The sequence below is a fragment of the Sinohyriopsis cumingii genome, chromosome 16, assembly GCF_028554795.1.
Source record: "Sinohyriopsis cumingii isolate HCF-2022 chromosome 16, ASM2855479v2, whole genome shotgun sequence".
Taxonomy (NCBI): Eukaryota; Metazoa; Mollusca; class Bivalvia; order Unionida; family Unionidae; genus Sinohyriopsis; species Sinohyriopsis cumingii.
Window position 1 is genome coordinate 72,722,233 of NC_142976.1, and position 27,175 is coordinate 72,749,407.

The 27,175-nt window shown below is 34.4% G+C and overlaps 1 protein-coding gene across 2 annotated transcripts in view; it reads right to left on the bottom strand.

Annotated features, from left to right (window-relative positions):
* Positions 1–6,890: 6,890 nt before the first annotated feature.
* Positions 6,891–27,175, bottom strand: part of LOC149780772 (Y+L amino acid transporter 2-like) — a 60,796-nt gene continuing 40,511 nt past the window's right edge. For both annotated transcript variants that reach the window (XM_089937847.1, XM_089937845.1), the window contains 3 exons: positions 25,839–25,994; positions 20,182–20,359; positions 6,891–15,617 (listed from right to left, as the gene is read on the bottom strand). In XM_089937847.1, coding sequence (XP_089793973.1) covers positions 15,562–15,617; positions 20,182–20,359; positions 25,839–25,994 — 390 coding nt within the window. In that variant the 3' untranslated portion in view covers positions 6,891–15,561. The remainder of the gene's footprint in view (positions 15,618–20,181; positions 20,360–25,838; positions 25,995–27,175) is intronic.

Below are 27,175 nucleotides of genomic sequence, written 5' to 3' on the forward strand. Positions count from 1 at the left end.
CCTTTTCTCAACTTAAAGGGAGGACAGTGCCCAAATTTACTAAGTCCTAGATGCAGTGCTGCTTATATTATGATCACTGGTTTGATACCCACCTGAGGCCAGCCATGGTCAACTGCCATGATGTGTCCTTGGGAAAGGCACTTGGCTCCCATAGCCACTGTATAATATAGCCATTAATGTGTTAACATTGCCTTTAAAACCAACAAACAAAAATGAACCTAGTATCATATACACATCAGATAAAGATTGTGATTCATCATTGTTATGGTTGATGTCAATTAATAACGATCATGTGAAGGGACAAAAGCAGTTACACTGTTTAAAGGACACTGTGAGTAGATGGAAGGAATCAAAGTAAACAACAGCAACATAAATCAGTCATTTTTATTAAGAAATAATTGATTAGGGTACAGTAGTCCCCCTCTTGAACGGCCCCTGACCAGCAGCCACCCGCTCCTTACGGCCAGAATCTGTTGGCACCAACGAGTTTGTGTTCAAAAGTACCCCTCACGAAAGGCCACCCGGCTAACATGACCAGCGACCAGCATATTAGTGCAATAATATAAAATGTAAATTAAATCCCCACAAAAATTCTAAAATATTTATCACAACTGCCAAAGTATAGTGTTCCAAAGAATTCCAGTATTGAATGTGCTGACATGTCAGTAGCCTTGACTGTGCCAATATGCTGACAATCTTGATGAATCACTATGATATATTCCAGAATGTCTTTGAATGAATTCACAATAATCCCAACCTAGTGATTTGATCCAATGGTCAATAAACACTTTGTAATTCCAATGAATTATTTAGATGCCTGTACATATGTTCCAGGCTTGATACTTTGATTTTTAAAATCACTTAATTATCTAATGTAAAACCAGATTCTTCACATCATGTCGTATATACTGTATATACTGTACATAACAGATAGAAGGCCTCAAGGTAGATTAGTTCTGTAACTAACTGAGTTACCTTCTCTAAATAAAGTATTAAATAAATACTCTCTAATTATAACTGAACACAGCTAAAAGACTGATTCCACTAGACAGATGTTAACATAGGAATGAATAATTTTGATGTAAACAACCTTATATACATTCTGACTTAACCTATGTAACAATAAACCTTTCAGAAAAAACTCTGTCATCTTAATGGAAGATTACCCAAAAATGAAAACAAGGTCAGATCTGTTTACAGGTACTTAAAATATAGTGAATCAATCTGACAAAACATCAGGTAGACTATGATCTTTTTCCAGAGAAAATAAAACTAATGTCCTGAACTAAAATCCAAGTAAATATGCTACTCACATATGAACATTATCTTAAAATATAATCACAATCATGGACAGAAATTAGCTATGTAAGATGTTCTTTACAAATGATCTTTATGATCGACAGTCATGGACAAAAGATAATTGCACAATATAGACATACATAACAACATTTGCATGATACAGACATACATAACAACATTTGCATGATATAGACATAACAACATTAAGTTAATACTCTGTAAAGTTCAAAGTATATACACCAACAAAAAAAAAAAGATATCATTTCATCAGAAAGTAGGCTTTTATTTTATTGTGCAAGATGCTGATATGAATTAAAATAATTGGAGTTGTATAAATCAAGAAAACAAAAGCAATAAATACAGGAAGTATTCATAAAACACTTAGTTCTTTCCACTTTGAATCACCTATCCACCTTCACCACTCACCCCCTCCCTGTGATACTTTTCAGTGCCAATTTTTTTTATAATTAATGTCAAAATGTGAAATGTGGAGGAGATTGAAGGATAGCTTGACGCTTGAAAATAATTTCATTTCTTATGTTACATTTTAGGTTCTTTAAAACAGTAACAAGAAAAGACTGAAGACAACAAGCTTTGTAAAATTTAAAAAATAATTTATTTCTCTAGAAAAACAAGGTAAAAATGAGAAAAACAAATTACAGTTCTACGAATCAAATCTAAAAATAATCCAAGAATATAAAAAAGAAAAAGTCCTAAACGAATCTGAGCTAGAGTCCTGAAAAAAATCCAAGATGGAGGAGGATGATGTAGGCAATATTCAGTGTTGTCCTAATATGTCAACAGTTCCTTGTCCTAATATGTCAATAGTTCCTTATTGAGCCAAAGAAAATAAATCCAGTGTTTGAATTCTTTGTAAATTTCGATAACTGTCCTTGTCCAGGAATTAATTTAGAGCACAAGTATTTCCAAGGAATTTTTAAAAATTCAACTCAAACTGTTCACAACAAAACACCTTTAAGTGTCAATGGTTTAAAGCCCAACTGACTAAAAAATCTATAAAATATAGTTATACACTAATTTAAGATACAAAACAGATTCCTGTATGAGGGTCACATGATCATGTTTCTAGAACATAGAAGCTTTTTACATGGTCAACAATTATTGGTTACCTGACTTGGTCTTAGGTAAGGGACCAACACAATCTACCATTATTCTTCTTAATGGTTTGTTTTATGCAGGAATAGGTTGTAGATGAGCCTTAGGTATCTTCTGATTGGATGTCCTACCATTTGACAAATATGACAAGATCTACAGTATTTACAAACATCACTTTTGATTTTTGGCCAATAGAAGTGAGTCAAGATCTTGTGACAAGTCTTATTAATCCCTAAATGTCCAGCCAAAGGAGTTTCATGGGCCAGACTAAGTATTTCCTGCCTGTAAGGTTTTGGAACTAAAATTTGATAGTTCACTGACCATTCATTTTTAATGAAATAACACAGGTACTTCAGTTTCACTAATAGCCCTTTGAAACAAACAGGAGATCTCAGGATCTTTTTCCTGTTTGGTGACAAATGATTGTTGTTTGTCACCCTGATTAGAATAAAGAGAATGAGTTGTTAAAAGAGGATCACTGTGATCAATACCTTTTGATTGATCCAAACAAAGAGGGAAAGTGACCTCATCAAAAACCTAACCAATATATGTGTCAGCTAAAGGAATACTTTCCTGATCAACATCATTCTCAAGAGCTTTCTTTGCCATAGCTCTAAACTGCACAAGCTGGGTATAAATCAGGGAATTCTTCTTCAATAGGATTGACTGTCTGATCCAAACAAGGCTTGTCAGTTACAAGTGGATTAACCACAACCTTATCTCCAGATTGGTCGTTGCCTAGTAATAACTGAATGCCCTCAACGGGTAAAGCACACACTGTTCCGACTGTCACGGGTCCTGAAACTAAGTCTGATGACAAATTTACACAATGGAGAGGAGCATTAACAAAGCCACACTCTACTTCCTGAATAAGAACTCTCATTAGAAGAAGACTTCTCAGAAAAAGGCAAAGTACCTGACAATAAAAGATTGAGAAGCTCCTGTGTCCCTTAAAATTTTAATAGGGATAGGATTGGCCAAATCACCCAAGAGTGATATAGAATCCTTCAACATGAATTGTTCATAATTCTCCAAAATAAAATTCAGACCCAACAAATGTATTGCTCTTAATACATGACCTTGACCTTGACCTCTTAGAAATAAGAGCATTTGGAATAGGTCTGTCTTGATTCTGATGCTTATTTTTCAATTTGTAGCAATCAGAAATAATGAGTCCTCTCTTCCTGCAATAGGTACACGTTGGAAGAGACAAATATTTTTGATCAATCTTATCAGAAGCTTCATTTTTAGAAGTTGTGCCAGTTTGAGATTTAGAAGGGCTTGTATTATGCTGAAATACATTTCTACAAGAAGACTGCTGAGTGGAAGTCTTATTTACAAAAGAAACTTTATGAGCTAAAGAATACTCATCAGCAGCACGAGCAGTATTTTCCAAGATTTCAACATTATGCTCATAAAGATAAGTCTTAAAGTCAATACGGACACAGTTCTTGAACTCTTCAAGTAATACAGGTGTTTGAGACTTTCATAGTCTTGATCAACTTTCTTGGCTAAGCACGATCTATCATATAACTGCTCTTTTTCTCTTGCAAATTCAAGTTTGTCCAGCTTCTTTTTTATAGTTCCTGAATTTTTGCCAATAAGCCAAAGGGACTAACAAATAACTCTTTAAAATGCATTTCTTAACCAGATCATAGTCCTTAACTACATTCCTATAGTGACTAAAACCAATGATTTTACTCTAAGAATTTTAACACATTAACCCCTGGAGGTTTTTGCCATTTTTGCCTGAAAAATCGAGTAGGAAACACATTTTGAAAGCTATTTCTGAATAGACTCAAAAACATCAAATCCCCGGTCATCTTTCAATAACATACTGCCTAGTTGTGTTAGAAACATCGTTTTTTGTTGGCTATTTGACTCGCACATGAGCAGAGGGTAAAAGTTGGACTTGTTTTTAGTGTTTTTTGTGTTTTTCTTGCTAAACGGAGCCATTATTTTTGTATGGAGACCATTCTTTATTCCAAATGCCCATCTTATCCTACTTTTTGCTAAGGCTCATCTGTCTGTTTGCAGTTCATACCGGTTTGCCTTAGATCTGAGATCAAAAAGTCTAAAATCCGGGCACAAAATGGGACTCCGACCACGGGCAAATTTTTCGTAAAAAAAAGTCGGGTCCAAAAAATGAGGTTTTTCTATCTGTATTTTATAGTGCAACTAGATATTCCAGATTATTTGGTATCATTGTAGAGCTACATCTGTCTACCTTTCTATAATACCATCCACTTTAGTGTATCATGCATGACCATGATGCTACAGAGCTCGGCAGTAGGCTACTACCTCCTGCTCCATAAAGTCGTCGCTAGGGGTTAATGTGTTAAAAAATAATATTTAAAAAATTGTTTATTTCAAATCTTCCTGAATTTAAATCAAGAATCAAGAACTAGGTCAGCATTAGATACAAAGTTTCTATTATTAGTGTTTATGAAAAACAGTCGGGTCAAACTGAACTGAATTTCTGGAAAATGTTAAATCCAGTAAATAAAATTACATTACAATAATATGTAATGGAATAAAAAATATAAAAAACTAACAAACAATTAAATTAAACCAAATATAAATTAAACCAAATATAAATCAATTCAAATATAAATTAAATCAAATATACATAACACTTATAAGTGACATGTTATACCTACTATAGCACATTTGCATACTCTAATGAACACACCTGCATTAACGATTGGTAGGACAATGGCAGCAGGTGTACACGTCATAGATAAAGTAATGATAAAGACTTAGACTAAACCTTCATGTTTGATCATGTATTACCCAATTTTCTACAGCACAGACACAGCTCAGTGCCATGTAATACACAACACACATCCAACTTTCAAATGGATAGACTCAGCTTATTGTCATGCAGTACGTAACACACACCCAAATTTCAACAGGAGAGACCCAGGCATGTGCCCTGTAATAACGCACACACACACACACCTTCTAACAGGGCAGACCCAGTCATGTGCCCAGTAATATATAACACACATCCAACTTCCAACAGGATAGACCCAGACATTTCCTCTGTAATGTATAACACACACCCAAACTAACAACAGGACAGACCCAGACATGTGCCCTGTAATATTGAACACACAACTTCCAACAGGATAGACCCAGATATATGTGACTTGTAATGTCTATCACACATCCAAATTTCAAGAAGTTGTTTAAACTTCTAATTTTAGCAATGGTAGCCATATCTGATGGTGTGTATGCATCGTTAATACAATTTGAAAGACCTTCATACTCAGATGATTTCTGTCAAATTCTGTTGAGCATTTTTTGAGAAACAGTTTTAAATTTTTCTGTTTCAGCAATGGCAGCCATATCTGATTGCAGATCGGCATCAATTGTACAAAAACTGAGTCATCTATGCCGGGACACTTACTATCAAATTTGGTTAAATTCTGTTCGGTGACTTTTATGAAGTCACTTAAATGTCTTTTTATATTTGTTATTTTGGCTATATTTGATGGTGGACCAGCACTCATGTAAGGACGCTTTCTGTAAAATGGTCACATTCTGTGAACAGTATTTCACAAGTTTTTGAAGGTTTTTGTATTTTTTTATAATTTTGGCCATATTTGATAGCAAATCTGCATCACTGAATAAATATGAAAGACCTCCATGCCAGAATGCTGTTGAATTTGATCAAATTCTTTAAAGTGGTTTTTGAGAAGTCATGTAAATGTATTTATTTTTAGTAATAACATCCATATTTGAAATATATATCTTAAAGGTTTTTGAGAAGTCATTTGAAGGAGTTTCTATTTTTAGTAACAATGGCCATTTCTGATGACAGATTACCAACATCTGAAAGACATTCATGCCAGGACATTCTGTTAAATTTTATCAGACTGTATTGAGCGGTTCACAAGAAGTCATTTAATTATATTTATTCTTAGTAATGGTTGCCAAATATGTGTGGCAGTTTATAGTGCTGTCTAGCACTGGGGCATCATGCCACAGACATGTAGCATGATGTCCCACCCAGTAACATTATCCTGACACCAGGCAGACCAGTCCTAACACTAACCTCTTAATGCTGAGCACGTAGAAAGGAAGTTGTAAGTACCATTTTTATAAGTCTTTGGTATGACTCAGCCGGGGTTCAAACCCATGACCTCCTGCATCTGAGACAGATACTCTATCCACTAGGTCATCGAAGCAGTCTTGTTGATGGATAAGTGTAATTTTAAAATATTTTACAGAAATTCATGGTAGGATGCTTTCTTTCAAAGTTCATTTCTGTTGAGCAGTTTGTAAGAAGAGGTTATAGATAGCAATTTTGAATGGAAGACAGATGCACTATACAAGACAGAAAATTCACACAGGATGAAATACCATACCATAAGCTCACTTCACACACAGAAAAGAAAAGAAAGAAAAAACAAGTGAACAGATTTAGAACAGTAATACAAGTGAAAGTAGAAGTCTTAGTATCAAAAAAGTAAGTCATGGATCTTTATTTCATACCATCAAAACAGTAGTACAAACTTATTTTTATTGGTCACAAAAAATAACTAGCAGATCCTCATGGTACATTTCATATTACTAACCAATTCATATTAGTCACGATACTATTAATCACAATAAAGCAGATCATATATTTCATATTACATAAACAATCTACCCATAATATAGTAGCATATAAAAAAACACAACTCAGACTTAAGTATTATATTGCAATCTATTAAACACTTTAACTATGTCTTCATAATGAAAAATATATTTCTTCATTTAATATATTCATGCAATGTAAGCTGCAGTCAAAATAAAAACTATTTAACAAATAAAGAAAAACAACTTATAAATCAGCACCTGCTTCATTTCAAGGCCATTTATGAAATTCCGCACTTTTTTGTTATAAAAAAAAATTAAAGATTCAAAATTGGTGAATACATGTATATCAAAAGGTAGAACTTAAAACTGTTATCTCATTCTTTAGGCATACACACCCTCTCGCAAACCCTAAACATTTACAAACTGACATTATAGTATCCATACAGATCAGGTTTCAATTCTACTCAAATTAGCAAAGCAGTGGTTTCCAGTTCCCAGGTCAGGACCCAAATCATGGTCGTGAGGAAAAGCTGTAAGGACGCCAGGATATTTTTTAGGGTAGTAAAACTTGCCAAATGTGAAAAAAGGGTTGTGAGGCTCAGAAAAATATTTTAAAGGGTCATGGCCAAGAAAGGTTGGGAACCACTGTAGTAAAGTATATTGTAACGATGTATGTCAAAAAAACAGTCGTTTGGTAGAGTATGGAAACTAATATAATATAGCAAATTCCTGCTGTAACATACTTCATAAAAAAAATGATTATGGGTGTATACCTGTCATGGCATGGCTCCTGAAAATGAAAAATAATTTTGCCAATTGCTTTAAGTGCTACAAAGCTTGGGTGCAAAAATAAACTAGCTTAAATAACTTTGCAAGATAATATGGACACTACATATAAAAAGCTCTATAGTTGATCCTAATAATTTCAGGGGCATATAATTGATTACTGCTACATGTAAGATGTTTACCTCCCTTTTAAACAAGCGTCTATGAAACACAGAGTTTTGGCAACATTATTCCAATACTGATAACATATTCACTCTACAGTCTATCATAAATATATATCATAAAAAAATGGGTAGGTTTTGTTGTTTGTAGATTTTTATAAAGTAGATCGAACATGCTATCTGTATAAGTGTTTTGCCTCAAAATATGTAAATGGGAAATTTGTATCCATTTTAAATTCAATGGACTCAAACTTGTGGTCATGTGTAAAAAGTCAAGTGAAGGTTTAATTGAACACTCTATGATGATGACAAGGCTGTGCTTCAAATTCACTTTTATTTTTTGGGTTTAATAACAATTTGATTTGGTTACAGTGTGTGTGTGTGTGATTTGGATTATTAACATAGCTTTAACAATTTTTCAGTCATATTGCTAGTATGTTTGCAGTGTGGCAGTTTATAGTGATGTCTCGCACTGGGGCATCATACTGCAAACGTGTAGCATGATGTCCCACCTAGCCATATTATCCTGACACCAGGCCAACCAGTCCTAACACTAACCTCTTAATGCTGAGCACCTAGTGAGGCAGCTGTTAGTACCATTTTTTAAGTCTTTGGCATGTCTTGCAGAGGTTCAAACCTCCAACCTCCTGCATCTGAGGCAGACACTCTAACACTGAGAGAAAACTGAAAAAGAGGTACTTTTATTGGGAAAATGTCCTTGATCTTTTAGCACTCATATTTGTTGATGTAGCAAATTGCACCAATACAGTGATAGCGTCACAACAGCAGATACTCATCACTTTTATAATGCCACTGTTATGGTAGATAACTTGGACAAGACAAAAATAAATGTCTTCACAATGACGGACTTTTACGGCATAATGAAAAGTGGCTTTAAAATGGGGCACAAATTGGTAATTTCATTTTACAAATATATGGGTCTTGTGCTAACACCCAAATTATCCTGGACAAAGGCTAAAGAAATATTAGTAGCTCAGAGTATCAGATTTGTTATTTGTTTCTATTACCAAAGTCAATTTTTGCACTTTAGTTGTGTATGAGCCTCTAAAATATTTGATACTATTGTAAAGCCTATATTGTGTTATGGTTCTGAAATTTGGGGAAGTATATGCTGTTTTTGCCAGCCTATAAGTAGATACTTTTTTATTTGAAAATTTGGGCTTCGTCTATACTCCGAATTGACTTGTATATGGATTACGGCAAGTTATTTTTTGAATGTTAAAAAATCTCCAAAAGAGATCATGTAAGAAATAACATAGGACACCACTGAAAAGGATTTTAAAATATTTGCATGATTGTAAGTATTGAATTAACTTACATCATATGTAAATATGCTAAAGCGGCATATACTAGTAATATACATTGTTTAAATTGATTACATATATGTGCATTAGAATAGGCAAGTTAGGAAATGAATAACCATGACAATGATAGGTATTTAATCACACTTTTCTTCTTGCACTATGTTTTCAAACAAATTATGCAGAGAAAGAGAGAGAGAGATTGTTTAGTTACCATATGACTGTCACCTTACTCCTTGTACAAGTGCAACACTACTCCATTATCAATTAATACCACTGTAAACAATTTCTTCTAGTTTTAGTTTCCATATCCATTATGCCAAGAACAACATGGCTTTGATGTAATATTTAGATCATAATTAAATATGCTACAGGTGTGGTCAGGTCATCAAAGCTAACACCTGTTTCATTTCAAGATTCTGCAGACCAGGTCAAATTAGTGAGGCTATCAATAGGGAAATGAGGCTACCCATAGGGTATTATGAATAATGTACCATGTAATGAAAGGAAATGCCAGTTGCTAACTCATGTACTGAAAACCAGTGACTTCTTTTGAACTTGCCAACATAACTATCAGAGCAATTTAAAGTAACAACTAACATGAACAAAGATATAGAAAAATATATAAAAAATCCACCCAAGTACAGGAAGAGTACATGAACTTATTGATAAAAGAATGATCTTATTTGTTGGGAATGGAGAGGTCATTTTACTTGCAATTTTTTAAGACATTTTGGGAATATAATGTAATAAGAGTCTATGGATATAAATAATGTGAATATTTAAACTTTGAAACAGAAGGAGTATTGTATTTTAATAGTTTATATTTACTACTCAAATTTTTACTATTTTCTCTCTTTCACAAAAGCTTTGGCAAGACAGGGGTAGTAAAATAAGATGAAAGAGGCTGAAATCTCTCTCATATTGGGCCATATTTTATTTGTATCACGATGTGCAAGAAGAAAAATCCGATGAAATTTATCTCTCTCTCTCTCAAGCAAACAAACAAACAAAACTGTAAAACTGTACAAAAAGCATCAGTGATGCAATTTCCGTATTGCTGTTAACCTGAAATAGCATACAGCAATACCACTAATATTAATTAAACCTGATGTTACTATAGTTTCATTCCTCGTAGCATAGTGAATTTCATCCTATCTGTAACTCGATGAATTTTCAAATCAGCATCATTAAATGTAGCTAAAAGTAAATAATTTGTTTAAAAGACTTATTTTCAAACAAATTAGATACTTTTAGTTACATTTAATGATCCCAACCTGAAAATTTACAGTTACAAATATGATAAAATTCACAGTGTTGTATCGAACGAAGTGAAAAAGACGAAGCTGCGGTATTGATCTGGCCTTGTCTTATACTCAGCATCAAATTATATATGGATGAAGGATGGAAAATTTACAAAATTTGCTGATTCCATTTATACCCTGCATCGACTTATAGGCCGGCAAATACAGCATTCAGAATGTCTTGAAAGTGTCGTCAATATTATCTGTGTTGCTTTATAGACTTTGTATTGCCATTAGAGAATGTGGCAGATTACCCTTGTGTGTTACATACTGTTCTAGGTGTGTTAATTATTACTGTAAATTGTTGTTGTTGTTCTTGTTCTAGGGTTTAACGCCATTTTTCAGCACGCGATAGGCTATACATGGCGGCCAGTATTAATGGTGGAGGAAGAACCCGGGAAAACCCTGGAAAGAACCGCCGACCCACAAGAAACTGTAAATTGTTACATATCGATATGAGCAGATACCCATCAGAATGTTACAAAATCCTTGAATCATTAAATGATAGTGGATGTGTTTCATTGGACTAACATGTGAGACATTTGTTATTTAGCTGAAGTTTTGGCTTGGTATGGTTATTACAAGATGTTGGAAATGTTAATGTATTTGTAACAGCATTCTCTCAAATAGTGAAGGATTGCACTAGTCAAATCTGATATTAAATCATGTGATCATCAAAATGTAGGTATCATTAACATTTTAAAACAATATTAAATATTGAGAAATATATTTCCATAGGTTTGCATATTTATGTTATCAAAGCCTTTTTTGATACAGATGTTCTTGTCATAACTTTTTATAGAGATTAGTAGACATAATGGTGTCACTACTTCATATCAGTTGTGTAACTTTTGTAATCGCAGTAATTTGGCATTCTGTAGAAAGTGAATATCATGCATTTTTCATTTGTAAACATTATCAAGAGAAAAGTATTTAGAGAAATCTTGGTATAATAATCCCTCTTTAGAAAAACTGTATGGCTTTATGTCAACAAAAAATCATTCACTGATTTGCAATATTTATATACCAGTGGCTGCCTTAACAAGAAGATACATACAATATTTAACATAAAGACAATACGTATATGTACACTTAGGATGATGTATGTGTGATTTAGATTTTTAACATAGCTTTAACAATTTTCCAGTTATATCGCTGTGATGTCTGCAGTGTGGCAGTTTAAAGTGATGTCTAGCACTGGGGCATCATGCCGCAGACATGTTGCACGATGTCCCACCCAGTCACATTATTCTGACACCAGGCCGACCAGTCCTAACACTAACCTCTTAATGCTGAGCGCTAAGCAAGGCAGCTGTTAGTACTATTTTTAAAAGGCATTGGTATGACTCGGCCTGGGTTCGAACCCACGACCTCCTGCATCCGGGACGGACGCTCTAACCACTAGGCCACCGGAGCGGTCACTTAGGATGATAAATTTTTTCAATGTGTATACTATTGTATTATGGGCCGGTGGCATAGATTACCAATTAAAAATCATGAATCTTGACTCTTAAAGAAAACAAATACCATAGTTATTTTAATAGAAGCCCCCTTCTAAAAAATGTCCCTCTCCCCTTTTATCCACACAAAAAATTAAACGTTTTCCTTATCGAGGCTTATAAATCCATATATATCCATTATGGTACGTCCACAGAAATAAAACAGTGTATGATTAATCCAAGAAAGGATCAAAACAACTTAATTTACAATCATTTTCAGTCAAACATTGATGCATGGTATTCAATGCCCCCCTCCCCCTTTGAAATTGCACTGCCCCTGAGGCATCTATTAGAATAACAATATATCATTGCTTCTTTTTTTCTTTTTGATGGATGTTAATCCCTTAAAAAGCTAATATATGTAATTGTTAATGTAATTATTACTGAACCATCAACAATAAAGTCATTAAGTCTCCAATGTGTTTTGCTTCAGTGCATTCAGCATACCAGTAGCCAACAGATTTTTGTTCAGTCATTTGTCATACACATCCAGTGTTCTGATCAAGTTTCTCAACTAAATTTATAAATCAATTTACCTATTTTAGGAAAATCAACAGACCACTAATGCATGCTCAGTCAACCTTCACACACCTCTATTAAAAAATGTTTATTGGTTTATTGCCACACATCCCACCACCACTGCAACATTCATCTTCATCTTTTTAAGTAAAAAATGTAGACCAGACCACTTTCACATGGAAATGTTTTCAGATGGGTACCAAATCAGAGAAGAAAAGGGGCATAAAATTCAGACAAGGGAGCTAAAATTGAACTTTCATTTTTCTTCCTATGAAAATCTTTTTTATTTGGCCATAACTTGCATCAATTTCTTAAGAGATTTCTGGTCCAGAAATATTGTTGAGGCATGCATGAATGAATACAGATAAGTGGGGGGACCAAATGTTTGTTTTGCACAGGGTGCCATATCTTCTCACTCTGGCCATGGTTATAATTATAAACATAAATTTCAACGAAAAGGAATATAGGTTTTCCTTTGTCTTTTCAAGAATAACTCACCATTTTTTATCAAGATCACTCTTTACCCATCAAACAAATTGGTTTGCTCCAAAACATGTCCACACTTGTTACATTTTTCATCTCAAGTTCACTAAGTCAGTACCCTTGACCTCTTGTATGAATTTCAACTAAATTTCCAATGTACAATTTCAATACATTATTTTTGGTCAAATATTAGACCCTCTGGACATGTACAGTGAATATAATGTTTCAGACAAGACAGTGTTTCATAAGTGAGTGTATTACCAAGAAATTAAGTATTTGGATTCAAATGGAATCTAGCAGAAAAATATTCTAACAATTAAGTTCTATTGTACACATGTGCAATATGTTTTTTACTGCATAGTCAGTACACTTTATCTCCATCTCACCTCTGTCTGCGTAAGTTCGAGTCTCAGGCTCGGCTAACGTGGGTACGTGAGAAAGCCTGCCAGTAGCTTCTCAAGGGTCGGTGGTTCTTTCCGGGATTTTCCAGGGTTCTTCCTCCACCAATTATACTGGCCGCCATGTATAGCCTATCTTGTGCTGAAAAATGGCGTTAAACCCTACAACAACTACAACAACAACTACACTTTATCTATAGTGTGTGCAGTTTAAAATGTTTGATAATACATGTTAATTAGTCCAAATAAGCCAATGAAATTCTTGCACAATATTCTCTTTTTGAATGGCGGCCATTGTGGGAAAAGTTTCCCAACCCTGCCTTCCGGAACTTTTGGTTTTAATTATTACTACCAAAGTTTTGGCAGCCATATTTTGCCTTGATTCCCGAAAGAAAAATGGGAAAAAAGGTTAATTTTTTCTGAATATGGACATATTACCACACATATGCTCACTACATCGTGTGCATATCATGCTATGAAATATGGCGTAAAACCCCAAGACAAGAACAACAACAAATAAAATTAAGGGTATTGTTCAGTTGATAGCAGGTGTGGGGGAAGGGTGGGCAGTATATTTGTAATATGGAATCCACCCTATATATAAGCGTGTTTTAAATTTTAAAGTGTAGAATAAACTCACCTCTGTTTGCAGAAGAATGTAGATATAAACCTGTCTTCCAACTGACAGAACTTTATCCAACCATAGCATTCTTAAGCAGTTAAATAGCTCAAACAAACTAAACTTGCTTGTGTGATAATTATCTGGCATCATGCTTGCACAAATACATGATATTATGCAAAATCTAGAGCTCTGTAATCAATGTATGAAAACTGAATTTTATTTCTGCATTATGAACAGTATGTAAGAAGAACTCACCTCAATCATGATTCCCAGCCTATTATGAATCTTAATACACTCATAATATTCATTAAATACGACAAAGCTTACAAGTAAATAAATTCTATATGTAATTAGTTCTCTATGAACCTTTTCTGATGACTACATATAATAAAGCATACCACATTAAGCAGTGTTTTAATAATGATGTGTTTCATACAGCAACCCAAAGAAAAAAAATGCACACCCAAATGCACATGGCATACTCAATGACATAACATTTGTCTTCACTATCAAATCATAATCAAATAGCATGTGTCCTTCCTTTACAATGTGCAAAAAATGACAAAAAGGAAACACTGTGGCAACCTCTGGCTCACACATCTGATTGGTAATTGGTTAACAAGCAAAAATATAATTCCCTTCATACCAATGTTTAAATTGTTGAAAGTTTCAATTAACAAAGGAACATCTGATCTTTGAATGTAAAGTGAATGAAAAAGAGAAAAAATAAAGTCAAACATAAACAGTATGACACAGTAAAGATAACAGTATACCTGAACAATATCAGAAATGGAATAATATATAGGAATTGAACAAAACCTAATTGTTAATATCACAGATATAATTAACTATCTGAGAAACAAAATTTAACAACTCCATAAACAGATGCATGTATCTGTGCATCTGTATTGTTACAACTCTAGGTCTTACACCATGTAACAGAAAGGAAGTGAAATGAACAATTTTTAAAAAAATCAATTCATAATTTATTTACCTAGAATGCAACTTAAAAATTCAAAAGACGAAATTCTGAATTAAATCCCAAATAAGTCTAAATGTCCTATCACAGTCCAACAGTACAGAATGCTCCAGATAAATTCCAATAGTCAAAAGTGTCTTGATGTGCCACAATGACACAATCCAGAATGTCTTTGAGTTAGTTATCAATAATTCCAAAATAGTGTTTCAGTCCAAAAAGACAATAAGCATAATTAAAATTATATCTGAAAATCTAATAATAGTTTCTCTGATATGAGACATGAATAAAAAATGTGTTTATCAAACTTCTATACAGATAATAAATAAAACAACTTTTAACTTAGATAAGTTCATGGGTCACCTCATAGGCCTGCTAGTTTATCATAGCTGGAGGTCTGAAGGTTAACAAAAATAATTTTCTTACAAAAATGATTGAAGATAACAAGTGTATAATCCTTTACATTTACTGGTGCTGAATAGCAACAGCTCATAATCCTGTTTTCTGGATATTCAATATTTTCTGTGCTGCAACTGTCATATTTCCTGAAAAAAGACACGTAGGATAAAAGAGTGTCAAATAAATAAACTTGACAGTTTTTCATAAGCATACAGTTTTTGCATTAAGCATTCAAATAAATAGTAACATCATTCCCATGAACTAATTAAAAAATGTCACAGATCTGCTTAACTTACTGAAATCACACTAATTTATGGGCAATGAATTAGTTTGATTTCCAGTTTTCACACATAAAACCAACACAGTGCAGCCTCAATTACCTGAACACTCATTTATACAAAGTATTGGATTATCTAAAACAATTGCATTATATCTCCTTAGATACAGTAATTCTTTAACATGTTTCCTAAATTATATTTTTAAGATATCAACAATTTCTTCTAATTTTAATTCATAAAACAGCTAAACAAAAGCAGACATAAAACTGATATATTTCCAAAGATAACAATGCCTACCAACATCTAACAAGAATGTCAGCTGTAAAACATGGAGGAAAGGGGGAGACAACTTTTATTGATACATAAGAATTTTAATCTCTGATGTCCTATACAAAATATATATCTTATAGATTTTAATATCAATGAATATTATAATGTAAGGAGTCAGTTAAAGTCAATAAAGTCATGGCAGACATTTAATGTAAATCAAGCTGGCATGCAGTACTTGCACATTCATGTATCAGTAAATATGGGCTTACCGTCCATTCAAAATTCAAGTCTGTGTATCCAACATAAGCAACTGCAAATGAACTAAAGCATCATAATGAAGCAAGAGGCCCAACTGGGCTTACTATTGCTCAACTGGTTACATAATGAAACAGCTGATCATTTTAAAAAGTAGGGTTATGTAGGATTGTAAGAATACATCCCATGTAAACTAGCTCCTGAACTTTACGTTGTAGGAATACATCCCATGTAAACTATCTCCTAAACTTTATATCATGCTGATTTTACCTAATTTACTACATCCTGATAAAAATTTCTTCTAAAGATATAAGGAATAGTTAATAACACAAAGTCTTCTGCTCATAATCAAAGTCATCCAAGTGCTTGATGATATAAACCTGTTTACCAAGTTTTATTTAAACTGGATGAAAAATATAGCCTCTGGATCCCCCGAGATAACAAGCTCTGCCCATCTGATGCAAGGTATGTTATGAGTATGTGATGATCTCACTTATTAAAGAACCTGTCTATGACAACATAAGCTTAAGGTGGAGCAATTGCAGGGGTAGTGGGTAGGAATTTGGCCTCTAGAGTGTTAACAAGCTTAGCCAATCAGATGCAAGATTACCTCATTAAATTTCCTTCAAAATCAAACAAGACTATTTAAGAAGTTTCATCAAAATCTGATCTGAAATAGAGTTGCAAGATTGCCAACAAGCTCAGCCAATCAAATGCATGGTGACATCATTATTATGGATACATTTTACTGGTACAGATAATCATACTCAACCAAGACCTTGATGACAGTGACTTCATTTATATGCATAAATTTCACTCATAATCATACTCAACCAAGACCTTGATGACAGTGACTTCATTTATATGCATAAATTTCACTCATAATCATACTCAACCAAGACCTTGATGACAGTGACTTCATTTATATGCATAAATTTCACTCATAATCATACTCAACCAAGACCTTGATGACAGTGACTTCATTTATATGCATAAATTTCACTCATAATCATACTCAACCAAGACCTTGATGATAAAGGTCTTTTTATCCAGTTTGATCCAAATTGTATCAAAACTACTGCCTCTACAGTGGAAAAAACAACAGGTCTTTCTCATAATAGAAATCACCTAACATTTGAAGATATCAGCTTATTTACCAAGTTTGGTGTATGTGTGATTTGGATTTTTAACGTAGCTTTTAAAAAAATCAGTCATATCACTACAATGTCTGCAATGGGGCAGTTTATAGTGATGTCTAGCAATGGGGCATCATGCCGCAGACATGTAGCATGATGTCCCACCCACTCACATTATCCTGACACCAGGCCAACCAGATCAACACTAACCTCTTAATGCTGAATGTCAAGAGAGGCAGCTGTTAGTACCATTTTAATGAGTCTTTGATATGACTTGCTCATAACAGTACTTGTCCAAGACTTTACTGATTTAAGCCTATTTACCAAGTTTCATCAAAACTCAATCAAAAATACAATCTCAAGGTTGGTAACAAGCTCTGTCGAACACGTGTAAAATCAACTCATTAATGTGTGTGGATCTCATGTATTACAGAACTCCTGTCCGATCTTAATCAAATACATTTCAAAATCAGATTAAAAAATGATTTCAGGAGTGGTAACATGATCAGACAATCATAAACAAATTTGCCTCATTAACATGACTTGTATCAATCCACTCACTGTTGAAATTTTAATGATATAAGACTAAAGTTCACCTTAATATGTATGGATCAATGAAACTAATGCCAGTGTAAAAGATTCTGACGATATGAGCATACATTCCAAGTCTGATCAAAATCGAATCACAAATATGGCTTGCAGAGAGGTAACACCCAAGATCTTGAAGATATCAGCCCATATCTACAGCCTCCAGAGTGGTAACCAGCTCAGTCAGGTGCAAGATTAGTGATCATTATGCACTGATCTTGCTGATTATCGAACTCGTCCAAGATCTTAAAGAAATTTTTTAAAAACATTTCAAGTTTGACCAAAGCTAGTTCATAAATATTGCCTCCAGAATGCTATCAAGCTCTACCAACCAGATGCAAGATCACGTCATTACTATGCATGTTCTTGATCAAACTCCTCCAAAAGCTTAATGACGTATGCATTTAATACAAGTTTTATCAAAATCTAGCTTCCAGAGTGGTAACAAGCTCAGCCAATCTGATACAAGTGCACCTCATTAGATTATGTGGATCTTGATAATTATCAAACTTGATCAAGATCTTAATGCTCTAAGCATATATTCCAAGTTTGTTAAAAACTAGATCAAAAATATGACTTTCAGAGTGGTAAATAAATTTAGCCAATCAGATGTTAGATCACCTCATTAATATGCATGGATCTCACTCATTATCAGACACATACATGATTCTGATGATAAAAACTTGTTCCAAGTGTGAAATTTGATGAAAAATAAGGACTTCAAAGTGGTAAAAACAATTGTTGGTGGACAGACAATGGCAGACACTCAACAGACTTAGAGCCATTGCATAATTTCAGCTTGCCAAAACTCATAACTGCTGGAGTGGAATCCATCAATACACTTGCATTGGTTAATTCCTCCAGAAAGTGATTTTAAATGTCAAGATAGACATATGCTTCTTTGTTGTTGCACTAATAAACAAAATTAGCACACATCTGGATCAGCAAAAAAATAAATGTGTTTCAGTAGACCTTTCAAGTTATTCCAGAATATATCATTAGACATTCACATATCAGCCAAACACAAAAGTGAGTTATCAATAGTATGTGATGTTAACAAGAAATTATGCGGAACCTATACCCAAATGTTATTGTGACATCCGCAACTTTCACATGATACATGGCCTAAGTGGTTAGACTGTCCACCTTCGATGCATGATGTCATGGGTTCAAACCCTGGCCAAGTCATACCAAAGACTTATAAAATGGTATCATCAGCTGCCTTGCTTGGCACTCAGCATTAAGAAGTTAGTGTTAGGACTGATCAGTCTGGTGTCATGACACACACACAGACACACATTCACATTTTACTGTCATTTGGAGATATTTTTCTGTCAATAATGTTTGTGTCATGTCACATGATGATTAAGTCTCCAATTGTTATTTTTATCCAACAACTATCTGAAATACAAGGTCTTACAACACAACTATCTGAAATACAAGGACTTACAATACAACTATCTGAAATACAAGGACTTACAACACAACTATCTGAAATACAAGGACTTATAATACAACTATCTGAAATACAAGGACTTGCAACACAACTATCTGAAATACAAGGACTTACAATACAACTATCTGAAATACAAGGACTTGCAACACAACTATCTGAAATACAAGGACTTACAATACAACTATCTGAAATACAAGGACTTACAATACAACTATCTGAAATACAAGGACTTACAATACAACTATCTGAAATACAAGGACTTGCAACACAACTATCTGAAATACAAGGACTTGCAACACAACTATCTGAAATACAAGGTCTTACAATACAACTATCTGAAATACAAGGACTTGCAACACAACTATCTGAAATACAAGGACTTACAATACAACTATCTGAAATACAAGGACTTGCAATTCAAAAAGCTTCCTTAAAAGAATTTAATATTGGGCAGTATGTTGTGTCAATCATCTGGTGTCCAAGTTGATGTTTGCATTATCAAATTTCATCTGATTAGACAGACAAAATCTGAGAGAACTGACTGCAGTGGTGTGATTGAATGTTAAATATGGGAATGATTCTGCCAAGAATAGGTTGGCATCTCTGTGTTTCTAAGAAATTTGTGATTGGTCTCTAGACTGGTAGAATTTAATTTCTGTTTTAAGGAAATATAATGTCTGGCAGTATGCCTGCATTTTGTTGAAAAAAACCTCCTGTGTATACTTACTGACTAAAGAAGTGATTAATTTTGGCTTGTTTTTCCAGTGGACTCCAAACCAGTAAACTGGAATCCCTGCAAAAAGGATGGCAAGACCAATTCCCATTCTATGAGGCTTCTGATATATTGCCAAGAACAGTACAGCTATGTTCACTAGCAGTTGTATTACAGGGATCAGTATGAAAGTCTGAAATAAAACAGTTACATCACGATAGGAAATAAACAAAAATTAAATTAAATTAAATTAAAAAAAGTGTATAAAATATCTCTATTTTTATATCAAAAACAAAAAGAATTTAATCTATATAATAATTTTGATACATATATTCCATATATAAACTAGAACTGTACTTCAAAAACCTTAAGTACTGTGAAATCAACATTTATTTTTGAGATTTTGGTTCTCTGAAGTTTTCAAAGTCACAAGAGAATTGGACAAGGCATCTGAACTATGCAGAGTCTTCAAATAACTGATGCTTGAATTAATCAAAATTACCTTAATGATCTGAAAATTCTGATTGCTAACACATTCAGTATCTGAAATCAAACTAGACTTATTAGTGATGGGTGTCTCACAAATGGGCTTACTGACTATAATTTGCATGGGAGGTCCTTAAACAGAGGACCTTGTGTTGGAAAATAAAGTTGGGAGAATGGGTGTTCAGGGGCCATAACTCTTTCACATGATAATGTGAATGCTGGAAATGAAATGGTTCAAGGTCTCGTCAGTATAAAGGTATGCCCCAAATGTGGTTGAAATCCAACAATCCTTGGTAAAGTACTGTGCAGAAACCAAAGTATGGAGGACCTGCCATCAAGGGGCATAACTCTATGAATGAAAATTTGGAACACTTGGAATAAAATTAATTTCAATATTTCATTAGAAGAAGCTACAGACCATTTGGATTGAAATCCATCAATACTTTGTAAATAATGCTGCGCAAACCAAGGTCAGCAGAACCACAGACAACACTGGTCAACAGTGAAATCATTACTGACTTGAAAAGGCCCTAATCTGTAGTATTTTGGTGTGCCGAACACGAATATAACCGTGAAAAATTTGTATTGGCTCTCGTTTTGAAGATATTCATATACCTCATTTTCTATGTTTCACTGTGTAAATTTCTCCAGTAGGACTGCAGCAACATCCGGAATAATGATGTAACATTGCATAATACCATCATGCTCACATCATCCACAGTTGATTGCATCATTTTCTGATGCAATGCAATACTAATGCCATGCGGCTGCTGAAGTAAGTTGACGTCAGCAGTGTACTATACATGTGTAGGCCTATTATACTAATGCCAGGCGGCTGCTGAAGCTGACGTAAGCAGTGTACTATATAAAGCCCAATCAGATAGGTTCAGCATTTAAAATATTTTAGACGTTGTGCGAGACAGTTCAAGCTACTGTTACATAAAACTTATTATTTTATCCATTTACGTACAATAAAGAACAGTAATGCCTCGAAAGTGTGTTAATACCGCGGACAATTTTTGCTATATTTGTGGGGAAGTGACATTTGCCAACCAGAAGAAAAGTATCAATTCTCAAGTGAAGAAGGCATATCATCTTTACTTCGGATGCAAGGTTGGTGACCAAGACAAGCCTTGGGCTCCGCATATATGCTCTGCTACATGTACAACACAGCTTTCACAGTGGTTGAATTGCAAAAGGTCATCAATGCCGTTTGCAGTCCCAATGGTGTGGAGAGAGCCAAGCAACCACCTAAATGACTGTTACTTCTGCTTGGTTCCTCCTCTTTCCGGCGGAATAACGAAGCGAAAGAAGTCGAGAATAGTCTACCCAAACATTCCGTCTGCATTGAGACCAGTTCCACATGGTGAGGGACTTCCTATTCCAGAACCTCCAGCAGAATATTCTCTTGATTCATCTGACGAAGACAAAGGTGAGTCGACCTGTTCTTCTCCTGGTCATCAGCATGCAGTGATCCAGATTTTCACTGTGGTGCATCATCAACCCCACACAGAATAACACAGGAAGAACTAAATGACCTGATTAGTGATTTGGACTTATCAAAGAACAAGGCAGAATTGCTAGGATCAAGACTCCAACAATGGAATCTTCTAGAAGAAGATGTCACAATTACTGCATATCGAAAGCGCCACCAGCAATTGGAGCCTTTCTTCAGAAAGGAAAGTAATCTGATATTCTGTTCCGATATTGAGGGCCTCATGAATGCTTTAAAAATCACTCATGACCCACAAGAATGGAGACTATTTGTGGACTCTTCGAAACTGAGTCTCAAGGCTGTGCTTTTGCACAATGGAAACATTCTTCCATCTATTCCAGTAGCGTATGCTGTCCACATGAAAGAGACATACGATAACTTAAGGCAGCTACTGAATTCCATTGAGTATAACAAGTACAGCTGGCACCTCTGTGGTGATTTGAAGGTAGTTGCCCTTTTAATGGGACTGCAGCAAGGATATACAAAATACATGTGTTTCTTATGCGAGTGGGATAGCCGAGCAAGGGAAATGCACTACATGAGGAAGGAATGGACTCACAGGCAGAATGTAGCCATTGGAGAGAAGAATATCCAACACCCAGCTCTGGTTGAGGCTCAGAAAATCTTGCTACCACCCCTTCACATCAAACTAGGTTTGATGAAGAACTTCGTGAAAGCCATTGACCGGACTTTGCCAGCATTCCGATACCTGCATGAAAAATTCCCTCGACTCAGCGAAGCAAAGATTAAAGAGGGAGTTTTTGTGGGTCCTCAGATTCGAGAGCTTTTCAAAGATGACCGGTTCAACAACTTGCTGGAAGGTGACGCGAAACAAGCATGGAATGCTTTTCGCCTAGTTTCTACAAACTTCCTCGGAAATGTTAGGGCAGAAAACTATAAGGAACTAGTAGAAGACATGTTGATGAAGTATAAGAAACTTGGCTGCAATATGTCTCTAAAGATTCACTTCCTTCATTCCCATTTGGATTTCTTTCCTAGCAACTGTGGTATTGTTAGTGATGAACACGGCGAACGTTTTCATCAAGATATCGCAACAATGGAACAAAGATACCAGGGAAAATGGTCCACTACAATGCTGGCTGACTACTGCTGGACACTCCTCAGAGATGCTCCCGAACAGCTGTACAAGAGACAGGCGAAGAAATCTAAGATGTAGTCAATGACTTGATTTTTTATAGGTAGGCTATTACAGTTGACCTTTTACTATTGGAATGCATTTCGTTATGTAAACATTAATTTCTTGCAGATTACAAAAAAAACTAGAGCCAATTTTGCAATTTGACTGTCATATTCGTGTTCAGCACATAAAAATTGATAAGAATTGACTAATTTTATTTCAGTAACATGACTTTTGTAAAAATTTGTTGTCCAGTGCAATCTGGGGCAAGTAACTCCTGTATAAGATGTGAAATTTTAAAAAATCAAACCATTTCAAGGTCTCATCCATACATGAAATTCGAAAGTTCTTCATAAAGTTATACTGCAGAAACCAAAGTTAGAAAGATAGAAAATTAAGGGCAATAACTCTTGTGTGTATGTGATATGGATTTTTAAAGTAGCTTTAACAATTTTAAGCCATATTTGGTTTAAATCCAAAAATTCGTACTGAAGTAATGCTTCATAACTAAAATCAGGAAGAAGGTCAAAATTGGGTTAGCTGCTGTAAACAAAGTCATGAAAATCAAATTTCATTCAAAGCCTCATCAACATAAAGCCAAAGACAGATGGCAACCAGGGGTCACAATGTCTTTAACACATTAACCCCTAGTGATGACTTTACGGGGCAGGAGGTAGTAGCCTACTGCCGAGCTCTGTAGCGTCATGGTCATGCATGATACACTAAAGTGGGTGGTATTATAGAAAGGTAGACAGATGTAGCTCTACAATGATACCAAATAATCTGGAATATCTAGTTGCACTACAAAATACAGATTGAAAAACCTCATTTTTTGGACCCGACTTTTTTTACCCAAAATTCGCCCAATGTCGGAATCCGATTTTGTGTCTGGATTTTAGACTTTTGGTCTCAGATCTAAGGCAAACTGGTATAAACTGCAAACAGACAGATCAGCCTTTGCAAAAAGTAGGATAAGATGGGCATTTGGAATAAAGAGTGGTCTCCATACAAAAATAATGGCTCTGTTTAGCAAAAAAAAAAAGAAAGAAGTACAACTTTTACCCTTCTGCTCATGTGCAAGTCAAATAGCCAATGAAAAACGATGTTTCTAACACAACTAGGCAGTATGTTATTGAAAGATGACCGGGGATCTGGTGTTTTCAAGTCTATTCAGAAATAGCTTTCAAAATGTGTTTCCTACTCGATTTTCAGGCAAAAATGACAAAAAGCTCCAGGGGTTAATGTGTTAAAAGATGAAACAGAGCTGCATGCAATATTGGGTTAAAATCCAACCATTCCTAGGAAAGTTATCTAACAGAAATCAAAACTGCTGAATGGCATAGGTGACTATTGTAGAGCTATGTTGACTTCATTGAGATGAATGGCATAGATGACTATTTTAGAGCTATGCTGACTTCATTGAGATGAATGGCATAGGTGACTATTTTAGAGCTATGCTGACTTCATGAGATGAATGGCATAGGTGACTATTTTAGAGCTATGCTGACTTCATTAAGATGAATGGCATAGATGACTATTTTAGAGCTATGCTGACTTCATTGAGATGAATGGCATAGGTGACTATTTTAGAGCTATGCTGACTTCATGAGATGAATGGCATAGGTGACTATTTTAGAACTATGCTGACTTCATTGAGATGAATGGCATAGGTGACTATTTTAGAGCTAAGCTGACTTCACTGAGATGGCCCAATATTTGCATACCCTTTTTACTGCAAAATCAATAAACTTCTTTCTTACCCAACATTCAAGTCATCCACAATCTCTGGTGAGGTACATGGTTGCAAACTGAAATTTTTTGCAGATAGAATTATTTCCCCTTATTGTCTCAGTAACCATGACCTTTTGACACCCAAATCAATTGACTTTTTCATTAACTTAGGTACAATCCATCCAAAAAGTTTGGTCCAAACTTGTGATGTAGAATACTAGTTCTTCTTTCAGTCACAATAACCTGACCATGACCTTTGAGCTTTTGACCCCAAATTCAGTAAGCTTGTTCTATTTACCCTAAGTGCAAGATATCCACAAAGTTTGGTCCAGGAATGTGATGTTAAACTCAAGTTAGTGTGCAGAAATCATTTTTCTTTATTCAATCAGTGACTTGACCTTTGACCTTTTGACCCTGTAATCAACAGGATTCTTCCATACCCCACATACAAGCCATCCACAAAGTTTGGATGTTGTAGATTGTGGAGAACTTAAGTTACTCTGCATAAAAAAAACTGTTAAAAGATGGAAGGACAGATATAACATAATATGCTGTCCTATGGCAGACATGTAGAAATTTTATTTCTTTAATGTCATATACATTTTGTGATACAAAGAATTCCTGACCATCAAAGCAACATAAAATGATGTTATTCCTTTTCTGGGATGTACATACCTGTGACAGGTGGGACAAAATTCATGAACATAAACAGCAAACTATAAATAATTCAGTTTCTATATTTTAAAGGACTCATGGAAAGAAATAAATTCCTGGAATGAAAGAGTCATTTCAACATTATTAACACCACAAAGGCATCTATACCTTGTAAGGTCGGTGCTCATCTGGATTTTTCCACCTGAGATAGAGCAAGGAGAGTACACACAAGATTCCCGTGATGGTGGAAAAAAGAGTGATGAACTCCATCATGCCTGCCACAGTCTCACCACTAAAAAACAGTATCACCAGGCTCCATCCAAGCTGAGGAATATATATATATATATATATATATATATATATATATATATATATATATATATATATATATATATATATATATATATATATATAAATTTGCACATAAACAGTAAGAGTAAGGTCTTTTAGAACACTACTATCAAGGACTATTTTCTTAGTGGGGAGCACCTAAAAAAAAATTTGGAAAAGTAATTTCCACCCCTAAAATAGCTTTTAAAAAACCCATCTTGCTCTGACTTATAGCCAAAAATCATTACATCTATTTGATTATGTATATTTATTTGCATTGTTTATTAGTACTTTTAATTTTTTATTTGATTATATGCTATTGGTAATGAAACATTGTATTTTGACTTGACCTTGTCCACAATCAAGTTCATTTTCTACCTGAGCTAAATCAATGATTTTGATACTGTTGTAAACATGTTTATCTAAATCTGAGTCAGGAACTTTGCAAATTTCCCATACCTGTTGTTTACTAAATTTTATAGTATAATTTTAGAAACAGACTTCTAGTTATAACTAAGATTTTATCTTGTAAACATTTGGAGCCTTCCAGAAGGAAACTTTCCATTAGATAATATTTTTTTTTAAAAAAAGGCCAAGTGTGACCTGAGGTCAGGTAGAGGACTAAATAATCTTGTTGTTCTACAAAGTAATTATTCATGCTTTAATACCTTAGTAGAAACAATTGAATTATTGTTGTGCCCAACAGCTCATTTGAGCTGGAATTTTATTTATTCAAATTACTAATTCACTGGAAATACAAACTGCTCTTCAAAAATAATTTGCTTGGAAACTGAGACTTGAATTTAAAGTGAATTTTCAAATTATAATATATTCTTGGATTGCATTATTGTGATCCAACAAAAAACTGTTGGCACATCAGCACAACATGGGCCACCACAGGCAAATCAACACTTCCAGCATTGGATTTAATCTGGATTTACACTAAAGTTTATTCAGAATTGTAATCATTAGGACTTATGTCTGTAATTCTATGATTATTTGGGATTTAATTCACAATACTGTAAGTTCCTTTTTTTATTTTCACTTTGTATTCTAAGGAAATAAATTATGTTGAACTGGTCCATGACAATTATCATAAAACCTGGAATTCAGTCTCATGGATGGTTAGAAACTTACTCAATCAGATTCCAGTTTACTTCATTAATATGCATAAA